The sequence below is a fragment of the Chlorocebus sabaeus genome, chromosome 9 (assembly GCF_047675955.1).
Source record: "Chlorocebus sabaeus isolate Y175 chromosome 9, mChlSab1.0.hap1, whole genome shotgun sequence".
NCBI classification, from domain to species: domain Eukaryota; kingdom Metazoa; phylum Chordata; class Mammalia; order Primates; family Cercopithecidae; genus Chlorocebus; species Chlorocebus sabaeus.
This window is the reverse complement of record NC_132912.1, coordinates 117,132,365-117,149,122: the sequence shown is the minus strand read 5'-3', so window position 1 is coordinate 117,149,122 and position 16,758 is coordinate 117,132,365. Positions and strand designations below refer to the sequence as shown.

General features: G+C 43.9%; 1 protein-coding gene across 7 annotated transcripts in view; it reads left to right on the top strand.

Annotated features, from left to right (window-relative positions):
- ABLIM1 (actin binding LIM protein 1) overlaps positions 1 to 15,590 on the top strand; it is a 399,253-nt gene extending 383,663 nt beyond the window's left edge. For 4 of the 7 annotated variants that reach the window (XM_073019387.1, XM_007964160.3, XM_073019385.1 and 1 more), the window contains 5 exons: positions 956 to 1,047; positions 2,229 to 2,334; positions 4,894 to 4,958; positions 5,592 to 5,652; positions 6,587 to 7,163. In XM_073019387.1, the coding sequence (XP_072875488.1) occupies positions 956 to 1,047; positions 2,229 to 2,334; positions 4,894 to 4,958; positions 5,592 to 5,652; positions 6,587 to 6,801 (539 nt within the window). In that variant the 3' untranslated portion in view covers positions 6,802 to 7,163. Of the gene's footprint in view, positions 1 to 955; positions 1,048 to 2,228; positions 2,335 to 4,893; positions 4,959 to 5,591; positions 5,653 to 6,586; positions 7,164 to 7,452; positions 7,528 to 8,794; positions 8,876 to 10,349 lie in introns of those variants that run through there. The other 3 variants (XM_007964167.3, XM_038009583.2, XM_073019388.1) reach the window with 1 other exon arrangement.
- The last annotated feature ends 1,168 nt before the right edge of the window (positions 15,591 to 16,758 follow it).

The window sequence follows — 16,758 nt, the reverse complement described above, 5'->3', positions numbered from 1 at the left end:
ATTAATGCTTTTTATTTACCTATTAGCATAAAACTCTTTTGTGACCATTTTTCAAAGGATGGGAAAAAACATTAGAGACCCATTTCTTGAAAGAAATAGTAAAAGTATGCTTTTTATTGAATTTACTAAGAGTAGAAGACAGAGTAATAGTATTACATAATTCTAAATATTCAGAAAAAGAGAAAACTACAAGATTTGAACACATGTCACAAAACAATGACTATCTTACCTATCTGTTGGTATGTAGATAAATTTGCATTTCTTTCTATTTGAAAACTGAGGCTGGGCGTGGTGACTCACGCCTTTAATCCCAGCATTTTGGGAGGCCAAGGCAGGAGGATTAGTTGAGCCCTGGAGTGTGAGATCAGCCTGGGCAATATAGTGAGACCATGTCTCTACAAAAATATTTAAAAATCAGTAGGGTGTGGTGGCATACACCTGTGGTTGCGGCTACCCAGATGGGTGAGGTGGGAGGATTGCTTGAGCCTGGAGGTGGAGGCTGCAGTGAGCCATGCTTGCATCACTATACTCCAGCCTGGGCAACAGAGTGAAACCTTGTCTCTAAAAAGAAAGGAAAAAGCAAATTGACCTCAAAGACATCAAAATAACAACTGGAGATGCCCTTCCCATTTACTAAAGTGATCTCTGACCAGTGGACTTAGACTAAGTTGCAATGGCAAACCCAGTTCTAATTGAGCAGGGAGGCCTAAATTCAGGCCTTCCTTGCATTACACATTGACCTGGCTTGTCACACAGGGCCATTTTCTTGAGAAACCAGTCCGTAGTGCTGAATTGGTGGCAGGCATTTTTTTTTTTTTCTTCTGTTGTTTACTTAAAAGTGTTAAAGTCTACTGCCGACTTTGCCAGCTTAACCAATTGAACACAGATGCACTAGCCCGTTAAGATTCCCTTGTCTTGGGACTGATGTGAGAAGTTGTCTTTGCTGTGGAATTAGGACCTGACATGAGATGCAGATCTAGTGGCAGAGAGGAAGATGACGAGGAGCTGCTGAGACGCCGACAGCTTCAAGAAGAGCAATTAATGAAGGTTTGTCCTTAAACTACCTTGCTGCTGTCTTCAATTCTAGTTACATAAGATCTATATTTTTTGAATGGCTACTACGTATAAACCCCCTAGATAAGCAAGAGGTGGTCCCATTCTTCAAGGGGCTTGAAGTCTGGCAGGCAAAGCAAGACAGGTATCTGTTAATAGTAAATGGAATATACGTGCTGGGCTCTAGAGGAGACGACTTTGATGCTAGAGGTCAGAGGGGCGTGGAAGGTTTGGGTTTTTGTGGGAAGGAAAGTGAGACCACATGGGGGCGTGTGTACAGTGCATGTGTTGAAAGGCTGCTGGAGGGCCACGTAGAGCAAGCTGGTATCTACCCAGGTAATGCCACACCTTCCTTCCCTCGTGCAGTTCTGCTGAAGCAGTGATTGTGGGATTGAACATTTCTCCAAGTCTTTTCCCAGGATATGGGCCAGGAGAAAAGGAATGAAAGGAACTGCCACTATGAAGGGGTCGTCTTCATACCCTCCTTCCTGTAGCAACAGCCTGCAGCAGCCCAGGAGGACAGTCAGTTATAAACTCTCCCACCAATCAAGAGGCTGCTGAATCCTTTGAAATGATGTTTTCTAAGCATACAGGAAATGCACGTGATATTCGTCAAAGGATACAAAGTTGCATTTATAGTATGACCTCAGTTTTATATGTGTGTATACAAAAATACTAGAAAGATATAAATCAAAAGATAGTGTTATTTCTGAGTGACATACTATGGGTTACTCTTCTTTTCTTCTAGATTTTCCAAAATCTGTGAAATTAGCATGTATTACCTTTATTTCTTGTTTTTAAACAAATCAAGGCAATTTCTTTTCCAAGCATACCATCCCCAGTCTTCCCTTCCCACATCAAAAATCCACACGCACTCACACATGTCTTCTGAGGTCTCCTGGCTCTTTAGGGAAAGCAGAGGAAGGAAAACATTCTTCTAACATAGAGCCTGACTTAGGGAAATGGAGCTTTGAAACTGAAAGGGCTAAGAAGGTTTAGGGTCCCAAACTTGACCTACCTCTTCAGGAACTGCCAGGCTCTGGGGCCACATGCACTGAGGCCCTCCAGCATGAGGAACTTCTTGTGGGATCTGCTACAAAGAAACTGTAGCTCCATGAAAGTAATTGGAGTCTTTGCTTTCTTTTTTTTTTCTTTTTTCTTTTTTCTGTGAATAGCTTAACTCAGGCCTGGGACAGTTGATATTGAAAGAAGAGATGGAGAAAGAGAGCCGGGAAAGGTCATCTCTGTTAGCCAGTCGCTATGATTCGCCCATCAACTCAGGTGAGCAGCAAAGCCCCCAGCCTTCCCTGATTTGAGAGCCAGCCACCTGCCTGTAAGAAACCTGACTCTGACTGTTCACTTGTGGTGGAACCTACAGAGTATTCCCTGGGAAAGGAAGTGTGGGAAACCCACTCCATGTCAACTGAGCTCATAAGCATGTCATGGGTCTTCCATAAATGTGTGAATTTCCTTTCTTCTGGAAATGGGTGAGCCCTTGGAGGTTCTCCAAATCCATGAAGGCCAATCCCCATATGCTAGATTTGTCTTCTAGAACACTCATCTCCAAGGGAAGCAGCAAGAGGAAATCCTCTAAAAAACATGATGCTTTTTTTTTTCTTTTTTTTTTGAAGATAACATGAATAAGACATTTTCTAAGCATTATGATTTTACATTAATATATTCAATAGAGGCCGGGTGCGGTGGCTCACGCCTGTAATCCCAGCACTTTGGGAGGCCAAGGCGGGCGGATCACCTGAGGTCAGGAGTTCGAGACCAGCCTGGCCAACTGGCGAAACCCTGTCTATATTGAAAATACAGACATTAGCCAGGCGTGGTGGTGGACTCCTGTAATCCCAGCTACTCAGGAGTCTGAAGCAGGAGAATTGCTTGAACCTGGGAGGCAGAGGTTGCAGTGAGCTGAGATCACACCATTGCTATCTAGCCTGGGCAACAAGAGTGAAACTCCATCTCAAAAAAAAAAAAATCTTCATTACAAGAACTGAGGATGAACAGTGTTTTTGATACTTTTGAAGAAGATGACTTATATACTGGGCTGAAATAGTCTATCAGTGTATTTTCCCCTATATCTATTTATTATAAGCCAATTCTCTCTTAACCCACAAGATTTCTTCTCTCATATTCTGAGCTAGAGCATAATTTTCTCCTCTAAGACTTCCTTTAAAAATGCATTTAGTGGGGAGACCAAGGTGGGCAGATCACCAGATCAGGAGATTGAGACCATCCTGGCTAACACAGTGAAACCCCATCTCTACCAAAACATACAAAAAAATCAGCCAGGTGTGGTGGTGGGTGCCTGTAGTCCCAGCTACTCGGGAGGCTGAGTCAGGAGAATGGCGTGAACCCGGAAGGTGGAGCTTGCAGTGAGCTGAGATCGCGCCACTGCACTCCAACCTGGGTGAGAGTGAGACTTCATCTCAAAAAAAAAAAAAAAAATTACATTTAATGTTCACTCCATGCAAGCACTTTTGCTAAACATTTTATTTAGTGTTCACAACATGCTAATGAAGTATATGTGGTTATTATTAGCAACTGCAGCATTTTCATCTCTAGTTTAGAAATCAGGAGACAGGTATAGAAATTGAGTTAACATACCCAATGTCATACTGCCAATGACTAGCAAGACTAGGATTTAGAAGTCCACATATTATAACCCTGGAGCCCACACCCTTACCTGGAATTCCCGCTACCCTTCATCGATGTCTCACTGGCATTGATCTTGGATTCAGTGGTTTACAGATCTTTAGAGCTCCTTCTAATTCTGAGATTCTGCTCTATAAGAATGTATAACATTATACCTACATAGATGAAGAAATGAAGACTTCAGAGGCTGGGCGTGGTGGCTCACGCCTGTAATCCCAGCACTTTGGGAGGCCGAGGTGGGTGGATCATGAGGTCAGGAGATCGAGACCATCCTGGTTAACACGGTGAAACCCCATCTCTATTAAAAATACCAAAAAAAAAAAAAAAAAAAATTAGCCAGGCATGGTGGCGGGCGCCTGTAGTCCCAGCTGCTGGGGAGGCTGAGGCAGGAGAATGGTGTGAACCCGGGAGGTGGAGCTTGCAGTGAGCCCAGATCGTGCCACTGCACTCCAGCCTGGGTGACAGAGCGAGACTCCGTCAAAAAAAAAAAAGAAAAAGAAAAAGAAATGTAGACTTCAGAAAGATTAAACACCATGTCCAGAGATACAGAGGTATTAAGTTGCAGAATCAGAATTCAAGCCCAGGGCTGCTCCCTCTCAAGGTCAGCAGCCTATGAGGCTTCCGTGCCGTCGACAGATCCCCTGTATCAGGCCTCCCAGGAGTCCAGCTGTAGATGGCTGGTAGATCTTGATAACATACAGCGTTGGCTTCCAGTTCAGTTACTGCCACCTTATCAACCGGGGCATGGGCTAGTGTATTCAGATATCCCTGATTTACATCGTTGCTCAGCTGTTTAGAAGCTTAATAACTTTTGGCAGTATATTTTCCTTAGCCCCTATTTCTCCTTCTGTAATATGGAACTAATAATAATAGTGTTATTAGCGTTGTGTTGAAGATTCAAAGAAATAAAGCATGCTGAACACTTAGCTCCATACCAGAGCTGTAGGAAGCACAGCTAGCTTCAGCCCCCACTCAACTGCGTGGACTTCTTTCCCTTCCCTCCTCAGTCATATCACTGTCCACCCACTCCTTGCAAATATGGTAGCATTTTTTTAAACCTTTGATCCATGAATGTTTTTGGTATTTCTATCCTGTGAGGTAGAAGATACTGCCAATTTCACTAAAGGATTGGACCTTCTGATTTCCTAACAATTGGTTTTTTACTTTTTTCTTCCTCAGCTTCATATATTCCATCATCTAAAACCGCATCTCTCCCTGGCTATGGAAGAAATGGGCTTCACCGGGTAGGATTTCTCCCCGATCCATTGTTTCTGCCTTTACTCCCACCTCGGCCCTGGTTGCAGTGTTGCCACATGCCTGAATATGTCTGACTCTTGATGTCAGTGTTGGAACATAATGAAAATTTTAACCTCCCTGGTCGTCTGGTAAATTAATTTGAGCTATAGGCAAAATAAAATGTTTCTGTTGAGAGAAGGAGAAATGAACTTTAGATAAAAGAATGACTTATGTATGCTTATGGGAAAACTAGGTTGCAAAACTGGTAAATATTTTTTACAATGAAACAAAAAGTAATTACTTCAGTCATTATCTCTGCTGTAAAAAGATATAAGAATGTGTGTGATAACCAACCTAACCATAGAACAAATACAATTATGTAGCTATGTAGGGAAATGCATTTTTATTTATCAACAAGAGATCCCTGCTTACCAAGAGCCTTCTGAGCGGTGCATTAGTACACGACTGTAAAAGACAGAGATGGCATAGCAGGAGAAGAATCACAGGGGAAAAAATAATGAAGGTCCCGGCATTTGGCTTGGGAAGAATTCCTAGGATTTTGTAAACCCTTTCTTCCTTTTCACCTGACTCCAAAACGATCGCTATGGAGATTTCCTAATAATTGTGTTTCCTCATTTCAGCCTGTTTCTACCGACTTCGCTCAGTATAACAGCTATGGGGATGTCAGCGGGGGAGTGCGAGGTGAGGCTCCCATGGCCAGGCTGAGCATGGCCACGTCTTCCCTCAAGGCTGAGGTTCATCAGAGTCAAATATACTGGCTGTGTTCATGCTGTACTGCAATCTTAGAGTAGGATCACTTCTGTCTTCTGTGAGCTAATAAGGCAATTATTTACATAATTTCAAAGAATGTCTAATGAAATCAAACTATAAGAAGTGAGTTTGTGAGAATTTATTCATTGCTCATACTGTGTGCTGAGCACTCTATCAGATACCTAGAGGCCAGGCACGGTGGCTTATGCCTGCAATCCCAACACTTTGGGAGGCTGAGGCAGAAGGATTACTTGAAGCCAGGAGTTCTAGACTAGCTTGGGCAACAAAGTGAGGCCCGTCTCTACTAACAACAACAACAACAAATGATAATAATTAGCTGGTGGCACATGCCTGTAGTCGTCCCAGCTACTTGGGAGGCTGAGGCAGGAGGATTGCTTAAGCCCAGGAGTTCAAGGCTGCAGTGAACTATGTTCATGCCACTGCACTCCAGCCTGGGTAACAGAGCAAGACTGGCTCTTAAAAAAAAAAAAAAAAAGTAACTGGAGGTACAATAGTAAGTGAGACATGGCCCCTGCCCTGAAAATGCATATGACAGAAGGAAAGAAGTTCTGTGTGATGAACATTGTGATCAGAGATGTAGAGGAAAGGAAGCAGTAAGTACCTTAGGTTGTCAGCAAAAGCTTCCAGGGGAAAAAGATGTTTTAACTGTTAACTAACACTGGAGCTGGCATTTCTTGGCTTCAGGGAGGCTGAAGGGATAACATGTGCAGAGTCTGGGAGCAGAAAAAGAACATGGTTTATAGGGAGAATATGTTGGGAATTTCAATATAATACAGTCTATGAATGGTGCCTTGTTTTCCCATGGTCTTTCCCTTATGATATTTTCTTTTCCTTTCCTTTTCAGACTACCAGGTATGGAACACTTTGTCTTTCTTGAATTGGCCACACCAGCAGAACAGCCACATTCCAACCCAGACTGCTGGTTCCAAGGCAACAGTTTCTGTTGAGAAGATGCTTGTTGCAGTTGATCTGTCTAGTCATTACTCTATAGTCGTGAAGAGCAGGCATGCCTGGTGCCTGGGTCAAGCTGTCCCTGCAGGCCTTGGGGACACCGCATGAACCAGGCCAGGTGTAGGGGCTCTCTCTTGCTTTGGCGTTGGAGAGTCCTCTCTGGGATGGAAGTGGACCCTTGGAAGGGTCTGCTTATATACAGTTTTTCTTCTTTTAATTATAATCTCTCAGTACTTTAGGCCACCCTTTTCCTGCGTGTTCTCAAATGAAAAGACACTTACATCTTAGCCAATAGGAGAGGGCAGTTTGCCCTCATGACATTCCTTTCTCACTAGAACCTAAGTCTTGTAAACCAAAACAAAAAAAACAAAAGCAAAAACAAAAAAAAGAACAAGAAATGTGATGGAGAATAAGAAAAGAGGAAAAATGCAGAGAAAATCAAGATTAAAGATAAGAAAATAACAATAACAGACTTGGGCTTCTTTTAAAGGTACTATATACTTTCCTTCATGGAGCCTAATTCAGGAATTTGTCCACAGCCATTAAGCCAAGATCTCGCCCTAACTCCATTGCAAAAGAACTGTATTCCTGTTCTTATACAGCAAGGATCTCATTTTGAAAAATACATGGTCATTAGAATACACAAATAAAATAGTGGTTAGGATCGGAGACCCAAGAGGGAGTTGGGAGCCCAAGAGAGCTCCCTTCAGTTCCCTAGACTATTTCATGCATCACTTGGAACTGGCATTTCTGTTGCAGACGCTCCCAGATGGCCACATGCCTGCGATGAGAATGGACCGAGGAGTGTCTATGCCCAACATGTTGGAACCAAAGGCAAGTGCAGCTGTTCTTTTTCCTCTCATGTGGGAATGACGTAACCCTAAACAGATTTGATGTTCTATCTTTTCATCATTCTCAAAGCGTTATAGGCTGGTGTGTTCAGGTGAGCCATGTTATGAATATGCACCTTGCCATTCTGCTGTTTTGCCCACATCAGTTCAGCAGGTTTAACCCTTACTGGGCCTGATACTGTGTGTTTACAGTGAGGCGCCAGTCCCTCTCTCCCTATGGCCGAGGTATTTCCTTGGCCTCTGCCATGTGCATTACGGAGCATATCCAGTGCTGAGTGGAGTGGCTGCAGATTAGTCCATGTAGGGTGACCAACATGTCCAAGTTTGCCAGAACTGTCCCTGTTTCACCATTGAAAGCCCTGCATTTCAAGAACCTCAGTCCTGGGCACACTGGGATGCCTGGCCACCCTAGCTCCAGAGTACCCTGTACCTTCAGAGTTGTCCAAGGGCTCATGCTCCCTGGTGACCATAACCAGATCTTATCTCAATATGGCAGTTGCCAGAGGACTGCTTCTGGGCCTGCCTGGCCCCATGGATTCATGACTAGTCATGGAACAAGATTGTTAACCCCAGCACAAAGGCATCCTGCCCTATAATAGCATCGTATAAAAGGTAACACGTTGACTGGGCACAGTGTCTCATGCCTGTAATCCCAGCACTTTGGAAGGCCAAGGCGGGTAGATTGCTTGAGTTCAGGAATTCAAGACCAGCCTGAGCAACATGGCAAAATCCCATCTCTACTAAAACTAAAAAAAATTGCTAGGCATGATGACATGTGCCTATAGTCCCAGCTACTTGGGAGGCTAAGGTAGGAGGAACACCTGGGCCTGATAGGTCGAGGCTGCAGTGAGCTGTGATCACACCACTGCATCCAGCCTGGGCAACAGAGCAAGACCCTGTTTCAAAATAAAATAAAAATAAAAACACATGTGCCTGTAATTTCTATTATCTTCTAACGTTTACCTGCATCCCAATACATAATAAGTTAGTGTTCTGCCACTCAACAAAGCCCCTCTAAGGCTCAGTGCTACCTGAGACGCTGGTGGAGAGTTGAGAATGTCTAAGATTCTGTCCCTGTCCTCTGGAAACTGGAGCTTCCACTGGCCGTGCAGAAGGAAGACCCGTCACTCGGATTCTGTCATGACAGTCTGTTGGAAGCTCTATCTTGGGAGTACTAGATTTTAGGTGGATTCTGCTTGTTAATAAAATGGACTGTGGTGTTCTAGAAGAGGTGTTTTCTTTCTTCTCAGATATTTCCATATGAAATGCTCATGGTGACCAACAGAGGGCGAAACAAAATCCTAAGAGAGGTGGACAGAACCAGGCTGGAGGTAAAGCAAAACAGAAAAGTCCAGTCCCAACTGCAGATCCCTATGCACTTCTCCCAACTGTCCCCTAAGCAGTGTTTGATTTCTTCGGTGAAAACAAAAAGATCAAAAAGATCACCCTCATGTCATAGGTAGAACTAAGAAATAACTTTGGAGAAAAAAAAAATCCAGGTTTTCACTTAGATCATCATAAAAATGCCTAGTAATATCCAGAAGAACGACCAAGAGGTGGGCACAGTGGCTCATGCCCTTAGCCCCAACACTTTGGGAGGCTGAGGTGGGCAGATCACTTGAGGTCAGGAGTTCGAGACCAGCCTGGCCAACATGGTGAAACCCTGTCTCTACTAAAAATACAAAAATTAGTGGGGCATGGTGGCAGGCGCCTGTAATCCCAGCTACTTGGGAGACTGAGGCAGGAGAATTGCTTGAATCCAGGAGGTGGAGGTTGCAGTGAGCTGAGATCACACCATTGTACTCCAGCTTGGGCAACAGAGCCCGACTCCATCTCAAAAAAAAAAAAAAAAAGAAAGAAAAGAAAGAAAGAAAAAGAGAAAAAGAATGACCCGGGAGACACAGAATGATTTCAGTCATTTTCTTTGAAACTTGATGTAGCCATAATTATAGCTGGTGATTCAAAATGGGAGTCTCTATTTCTCTTGAGATAGTCTCAGATCCTTATCTTCCCCTGAGCTGGGGTTGAGTTCATGGGAGGCTGTGGGAGCAGCAAAGGCTCTCAGGAAAGAGATTTATACTGATTTGTACTGAACAAGTTTCCTTCTTGGCTGTTTCCACATTCCTTGTTGAAGGGTTATCTGGGTACACATAGCCAAGATCTCCTTAGACATGGAAGACTAATCTTTGTATTACAGTTTTCCATCCCAATGATTTTAATGAAGAAAAACCCTGGCTGCCAGTCTCAGAAAGAATGATTACTTTTTCCTGACAAAAGGCAGTACCTTGGTATAGAGATACAGAGAATAAAGGCTCCAGGATCTTGGGGGAACTTTTCTAGGGGAGAATGATGGATGGGAAGTCTTCTCAATAGAACAGACATCCACCTTACCTCCTATTCCTCAGCCAGGAGGAAGCCCCAGGGCTCCCCAGGGACCACGCTGGAGGTCATTTTCTTTGGCTTTCTATTGTGTTAGTCCATTTTCCCTGCATCTTCTCAACGTTCTAAGGACCTGGAGTGGAGCTGTCTCCAATGTAATAAATCACCTCTCTGTGTCCCATCACCGGTCAGTGTTATTATTATAATCCCCATTAACACTCTGCCAGCTGTTTTATCTGACAGGAAGGGCTCCTCACCTGGCCCAACCAGGTAAGGAATACTGATGTCACAAGCATTAAAGATCAGCTCCTGTCCCGTTCTCCTGCCTTGTTCTTCAGAATGACTCTGTATAAACTGTAGAGCAATGCTCAAGGCCATTTGTGTGGCCATCAGGACTGACAGTTGCTCTTGTTTTCCTCTTCCCAGCGCCACTTAGCCCCTGAAGTATTTCGGGAAATCTTTGGAATGTCCATACAGGAGTTTGACAAGTTACCTCTTTGGAGACGCAATGACATGAAGAAAAAAGCAAAACTCTTCTAAGTCCCACTCATGAATGGCAATTAGAGAAAGGACTGACAGTGGCGGTGCCCCATAGGATGTCATACTGAGGCCCAAACTTGATTGGAAGATTTGCAAACTACCATCGCTCAGCAACGCCAAAAAGAGAAAGTCTGGTTAGAACACCCAGGAGTCAAATGTTGGGCCAGCCAACAGTAACACTTGCCAAGAAGCATGGCGTAGAAATTTCTATGTTCTGAAACACAGAGTAGTGTCCACGTGTGACCTTTTCACATTACCTTATGTATACAACAGGAGCTGCATTGTTTTCTTTCTTTCTTTTTTTTTCCCCCTTTACCTGTTGTCCAACAACAGTGCTGACTGTCCGGATAAGAGCCAGCAAGTGTCCTTAGGATGCCGCATGGGAGAAATTGGTTGTCATCATTTCAAAGTATAAATATATTTATTATATTGTGCTGTGGCTAAGAAGGAAGAGTGAGGGGTCTGTCCATGGGGCGGCAGTGACTTCACACCCGCCTTTCTTGACTGGCTTCATGTTACTCACCTGTGCCCTGGCAGGAATGGAACTCCATCGGGGAACAGGGCAGCTCTGTTTGAATGAGGTGAATAACAGCAAAATTAATTCTTAACAAGCTCCTTGTTCTCTACCGTTCACGGGGACCTGGTTAGCAAATGACTTAGCTATTAGTATATTTAAAAACTGTTCAAAAGCAAAAGAGAAGGAACAGGAATGAAAGGGAACCTTCCGTTAACTCTTTCTGCTTCCCATAGCAGGTCTGGTTCCTGCTCCTCACCTAGAACAGGAGCTATCTGGAGCTCCACCTTTGCAAAGAAAGGACAAACACAAATTGCCTCCAGATTGGCCCAGTGGCATGCCATTAGGTGATTTTGCCTAGGGGCCATATCGCTCATGGCCAAAAAACAAAACAAAAACCAGTCCCATGTCCTACTGACTCTAGTTCTTCTGGTCGGTCGTTATCCTCAGCTGTCTCTCTGGCATCCTATGAATCAGATCAAGCCCATGCTGTTGTTGGTTTGTAAGGTTTCTTTCAATAATAATAGGCTAAGGAAAGACATATTTTTCTCTTTTAAATCTCTACAACTCTGAAGTAGACTCCTTCAAACGGATTTAATTTGGCCGTTTCAGCTTTCTTCTTGCCCGGTTCTGTGGACTTCATGGGTGTGTGCACGCGTGTTGGTTTCACGCACCCAGAGCAATTTTGGGAGCGTGCTTGTGCTTTTTAATTTCCACTTGAATGTCCCACTGTGTTGCAGTTTCTAAAGACATTTTCACTGAATGTGTATGACTCAAAGATCAAGAGTGAGGCTAAACTGCGCCCCCAACATCACTTCCTTCGTGGAAAGGTGTTGGCGCTGATGTAGCTCATGGCAGGATCAGACTGAGAACCACAAAGGAAGGATGAGGCGGGATGTGGAGGTCAGAGCATCTCACCAGAGTCCCTCGGAGTCTGCAACACTAGATTCGAATTTGAGCCTAGGGTATCCCCAACACGTGCATGCACGTGAAACCACATCATGATTCCCGACGTGAGTTAGATGAGGGAGAGTTTGTGTAACTCCACACCCAGGAGGGTAAGCCACTTTGTTATCGTGCTTTGGGGCTGTGCTTAAGAATTTAAGCTCTGTTTTAAAGCCAAAGAAGAAAGTATTTGAATTTACCTTCATATGCCACTAAGAACAAAAGCTCTGAAGTGCTTCCTGCTGGCACCAAGTATTAGGATTACAAGCTGTCTCTCTGACATGAGTGGTCAAAAAGCAAGTAGAATAGTTTCTGAGTCTGTGTTGCAGCCTCTGACACGTGGCTCATTGCTGTCATTTGGGGGCTGGAATGAACAATCACTGTTTCATAGCATCCTCCTGTGCTCTTACCTAAGGAATCTAAGTTGTCCTAGCCTTTCATCGCTATGCACTGAATGAGGACTATTCTCATGTGTGTGTGTGTGTGTTGGACCTACTAACATATTTAGCAAATGACTCTGACAGGGTGGCCACGAGCAGATGAGACGAGCTCTGTCTTGGTTGGAAGCCACATTGCAGTTTGCAGTTTAGCCTTTGGTGTTTCAGTGGCCTGTTGCTTATTCCATGCTTTTTCTGTCCCATCCTCTCTCTGTGCCCTCCTGCTTTGGCAGCCTTGGCACAATGCCTGGGTGTCCTCGTCCTTGCTTTACTCTGGAAAGTGTGGGGATGGAGAGGATGCTGCATTTCCAATGTTTCCTTACCTGTCAATAACAATGGTGGCCACATGGGTCCCAGCACTTGGCTGGTGGAGAGATTTTTTTCATTACGGAACTAATAAAGGGTCCGCATGTTTTACATTGATTAATGAATTATCACCCAGACATGTGCAGATCTAATGTCAATATAAGAAAAATCAAGGCATTGGGAGGTACATGGGCGTAATCAAGTAGTTTTGCTAAAATTCCTCTTCCTTGGTCTACATAAAGAAGACATGGGTCTGTCATAGAATGGGGACATTAGACTGAAAACTGGGACAACCTCCTTCCTTATTTTACAGAGACTAGGAGTTAAGGGGCCTGCCTAAGATTGCAGTGATAAAGAACTGAACCCTAAATCAGCTCCCACTAATGAAACCCTACTTTCCTTGTATCTTTTAAACTCAGTTCTGCATCCAACTTGAGAAGAAAAAACGTTTCTTTCCGTATCAAGTCCAATATGAGTTCATTTAAACTGCACCTTGCAGAAATGCATTGCCAGAAAGCACCAGTAGCCTCCTGTCTGCAAGCAGAGTAATGCTCTGCTCTGGGGAGGGGTCATTGGAAACCATAATGCAGAGTGGGCCCCCTACTCCATTTCCCAGCAGCTCCAGCTGGAGGGATGGGTCATGGGGCAACCTGGTTCCTGCTAACTGCCAGATCGAATGTGTGGGCTAGAATGCCTGTCCATTTGGTTAAACTGGGCTCAGCATGCTTGTCCTCAAAATATCCATCCAGGTCACAGCACACAAGATGGGTATTGGTCTGCTTTCACCCCACCCTGTACTACACATGAAAATTTCAATTATTAACATACTCAAACTAATGGAGCTTGTTCACCCTAGGAAGGGGATTATATATATGGCAGGCTTCCCTCGTGCCTATGTAAAGGGCTACATTTTGGAACATATGACTTCCTTGGGACTCTTAAGTGCATACTGATGGCATGAAGTTAAAGGGGCCTCTATGATGATAGGAAAATCAGTTCTTTTAAAATTTCTTCAAGAAAGTCCTGGCTATCACATAGTCTTTCTGTGTGACTTATTAGGCGATAGGAAGAGCATTGGGAAACTTGCACAGCTAGCTATGCATCTACATTTTGGTTTGGGGTTAGTTATGAAATGTTCTTAATATGACGTCTCCAATAACTTCACATAAACTGCCTGTTCTCTGAAACCTCAAAGAGATAAACTAGAGTTAATGAGTTTTGTTTTTTGTTTTTTTTTTTTTTTAAATGGGGATAGTTTTCTATCTATCATGGGCTCTAGTATCTACTCCGCTACCCAATTCTGTCATCTCCAAGCTGAGTTTCCTCTTCTGAGGCAGAGGCTGGAGCAGTTCTTTTTCAGTTGTCATCCTCTCCATCCCAGTCCAGTATATCAATCAACTCTAACTCGGAGATGTCTAGCTGGTAATGTTTCTAAAACTTTCACTGGATTTCTTTAGGCATTGAAGCAAACTTTTTTTCTAAGAATTGCTTCTCAGATGATGATATCAAATGTATATGCTTTTGCAAGTTTGAAAAATTCAAATTAACCCCTTTTGACTAGGTAGGTCTTTCTAAAAACCATTTAAAGCTAACTGGGTCTTAGCATCCTCCTGTGTATGGAAGGGACAGGTGGCCACTCCAGGTTGGGTGCTCACAGAACCCTTTTCCTGACTGTCATGGAAGATGGTGGAAGGAAAATGGACTGTCTCATCAATACTCCTGTGTCCTCTGAAGCAATCTCAGTTTTTATTAACCACCTCTTCTGTGTTTCTGGTAGCTATTTAATCTGTATTTAATCTGTACTTCTTACGCCAGCCTCGATTTTATTTGATTTTTAAAATTAGTCTCTTCTAACCAATGAAGTGTTTGTCAGTATGCCCCAAAGCTTGCTCTTTTGTGCCCCCTTTTGAATAACTTTCTATCCAGAAAATGAGATAATTTGGGACTTGAGATCTGCAGTGATACCAACTTATAGCAATGATGTACTTTAAGGGAACTACCCACTATGTTGTGATAGGAGAAAGAGAAACCTTCACTTTGGTATTTTTTTAAATCGCTGTTTATTTTTCCGTTTGCTGCCCAGGAAGCAGTGGGAGGTGGTGACAGATACGCTTTGCATATGGATTGTTATGTTTTTTATTTGGGCAAGTTTAATCATGGAAAACTCAAAAAGAAAGGGGGAAATGGTCAGTTTAAGCCAAAAGAAACTTTCTAAACAATGTATATATACACAGCAAAATTAAACAAATCCAACAATTTCTGAAGCTTAGTGTAATTGAGTGGTGGTTGTTACTCAATAAAATTATTCCCAAAAGTGTTTCTCCTAAGAGTGAAGTTCCCATGAGTCACTTCCTGAACCCATTGACCAAAGGTGGACAGAGACAATCCTGTAGACCTTGACATTCAGAAAGATGTGAGCTGCTTACTGATCATATATGTATATGTTTCTTTACAGCAGAGGAAACAATTGTCCACAAAACTGATGTTCTTTTGGGGTTTTATGTACAGACTTGTCCAATGATGTGTGTGGTTACTGTGAGTTGCTGATGACTCTGCATTGAAGCTCTCTGAGTTCTTTCATTTTAAGTTGGGTTTATGGAATTATTTCAATTGTTGGAAGGCGTATAGTTCTTCCTGCCCTCCCTTCCCTTTTGGAAATAGGAAAGCAAATGTTTAGAAGAATTCCTTTTGAAAAGCTGTGTCGTGTTCCCTGTGAAACTGAGCAGGTGTGTGTCGGTGCACTAAGTGCCACGTGCTTGTGTGCAGAGGAGGAGGTGGCCCTGCCGGCTCCGCGCTGCTGTGCCTGTGATCCCGACCTGCTCCCCGCTCCTGTTGCCAGCAGCACTCACTGCACTCCTTTGTCATATACTCTGCATCACTGTCATACTCACAACTTCATGAATAAAGTTGTGTGCTTTATTCGTAGACGCCTCCATCCCTGTGCTTCATTTCTCGTTCCCTGGCTCCCTTTGAAGGTCTGTCTCGCTTTAAAAAGCACCAATGCAACTTCCAATAACCAAAACAAAATCAGAATGAACCCAAGGCTGTGGGAATGCATTTTTATCATGCAGGTGGAAAAACGCAACAAATAACAACAAGATATTCCAGGACTGTATGTCCAATAACCCAGACCATATTGACCAAGCTGTCCAAAGGAAAAGAATGTTTTGTAGAGCCGTTACACTGTGCTGTGTCACGGGTGTTTGATTTGGTTTGTCACACAGCAGGGATAGTCCCATCATTTTGACAAAGCTGGGGATTTGAGGAGGTCTGAAGCTTCTGAGCCACTATGAGTGTGGGCCACTTTTTAGTAAGAAGCTAGAATGCAGTAGGAGAAAAGCATCCTTCCAATTTTGAGCATCCCCTGCATGATCAAACTTTACATGAAGAAATTGTAGATGTTAACTTCCTCGTTGTCGTCACTGCCAAGATTTTAGGCTTGCCAGAAAATACAAGGATCTTTGTCCAAGATGGCCCACTCCAACCATAGCCTTCCTTCTGCTCTGTGTCTGCTGAGCCTGCCCAGGACCCAATCACATTGGCATTCACATGACCCTCCCCTGGAAGCGGGATACAAGTTGTTTTCAAGACAGTTGGCATGTTTAGTTCACCACCATGGAAAACAGGCTGGGAGACCTCAGCTCGAGGTCTGTGTTCTACTCACGTCTGCCTCCACCCGTGGGAAAGCATCCCTGCTGTGGTCCCTAATTACCATAGCTAGGGGTCATCTCCAGTCCTTATGAACTCTCTGTGGGATTTGGTTCTGGTGGCCACCTCTCCAGTGGAAGGTGACTCCTGCCTCACTTCAGTTGCTAGACTTGAGTCAGTGAATCTCACACCGCCTTTGCTGGGAGTGGATCTCGCCTCACCCACTGCTCAGCTGCCTCTCCCCCAGTACCCTGCCTTCAGAGCTTGCCAAACCACTGCAAGTTCCCAGGACGTACCATGCTCGCTCCCTCCCAGGCAGCTTTATCAAAGGCATTTCTTCTTTACAATGCCCAGCTCTTCAAGGAGGTGGCAGAGCAGAGAGGACCTGGCCCCAGGGAAAGGAAGTAATGAGCAATGTTGACTCTTTAAAAACAGCCACCCATCA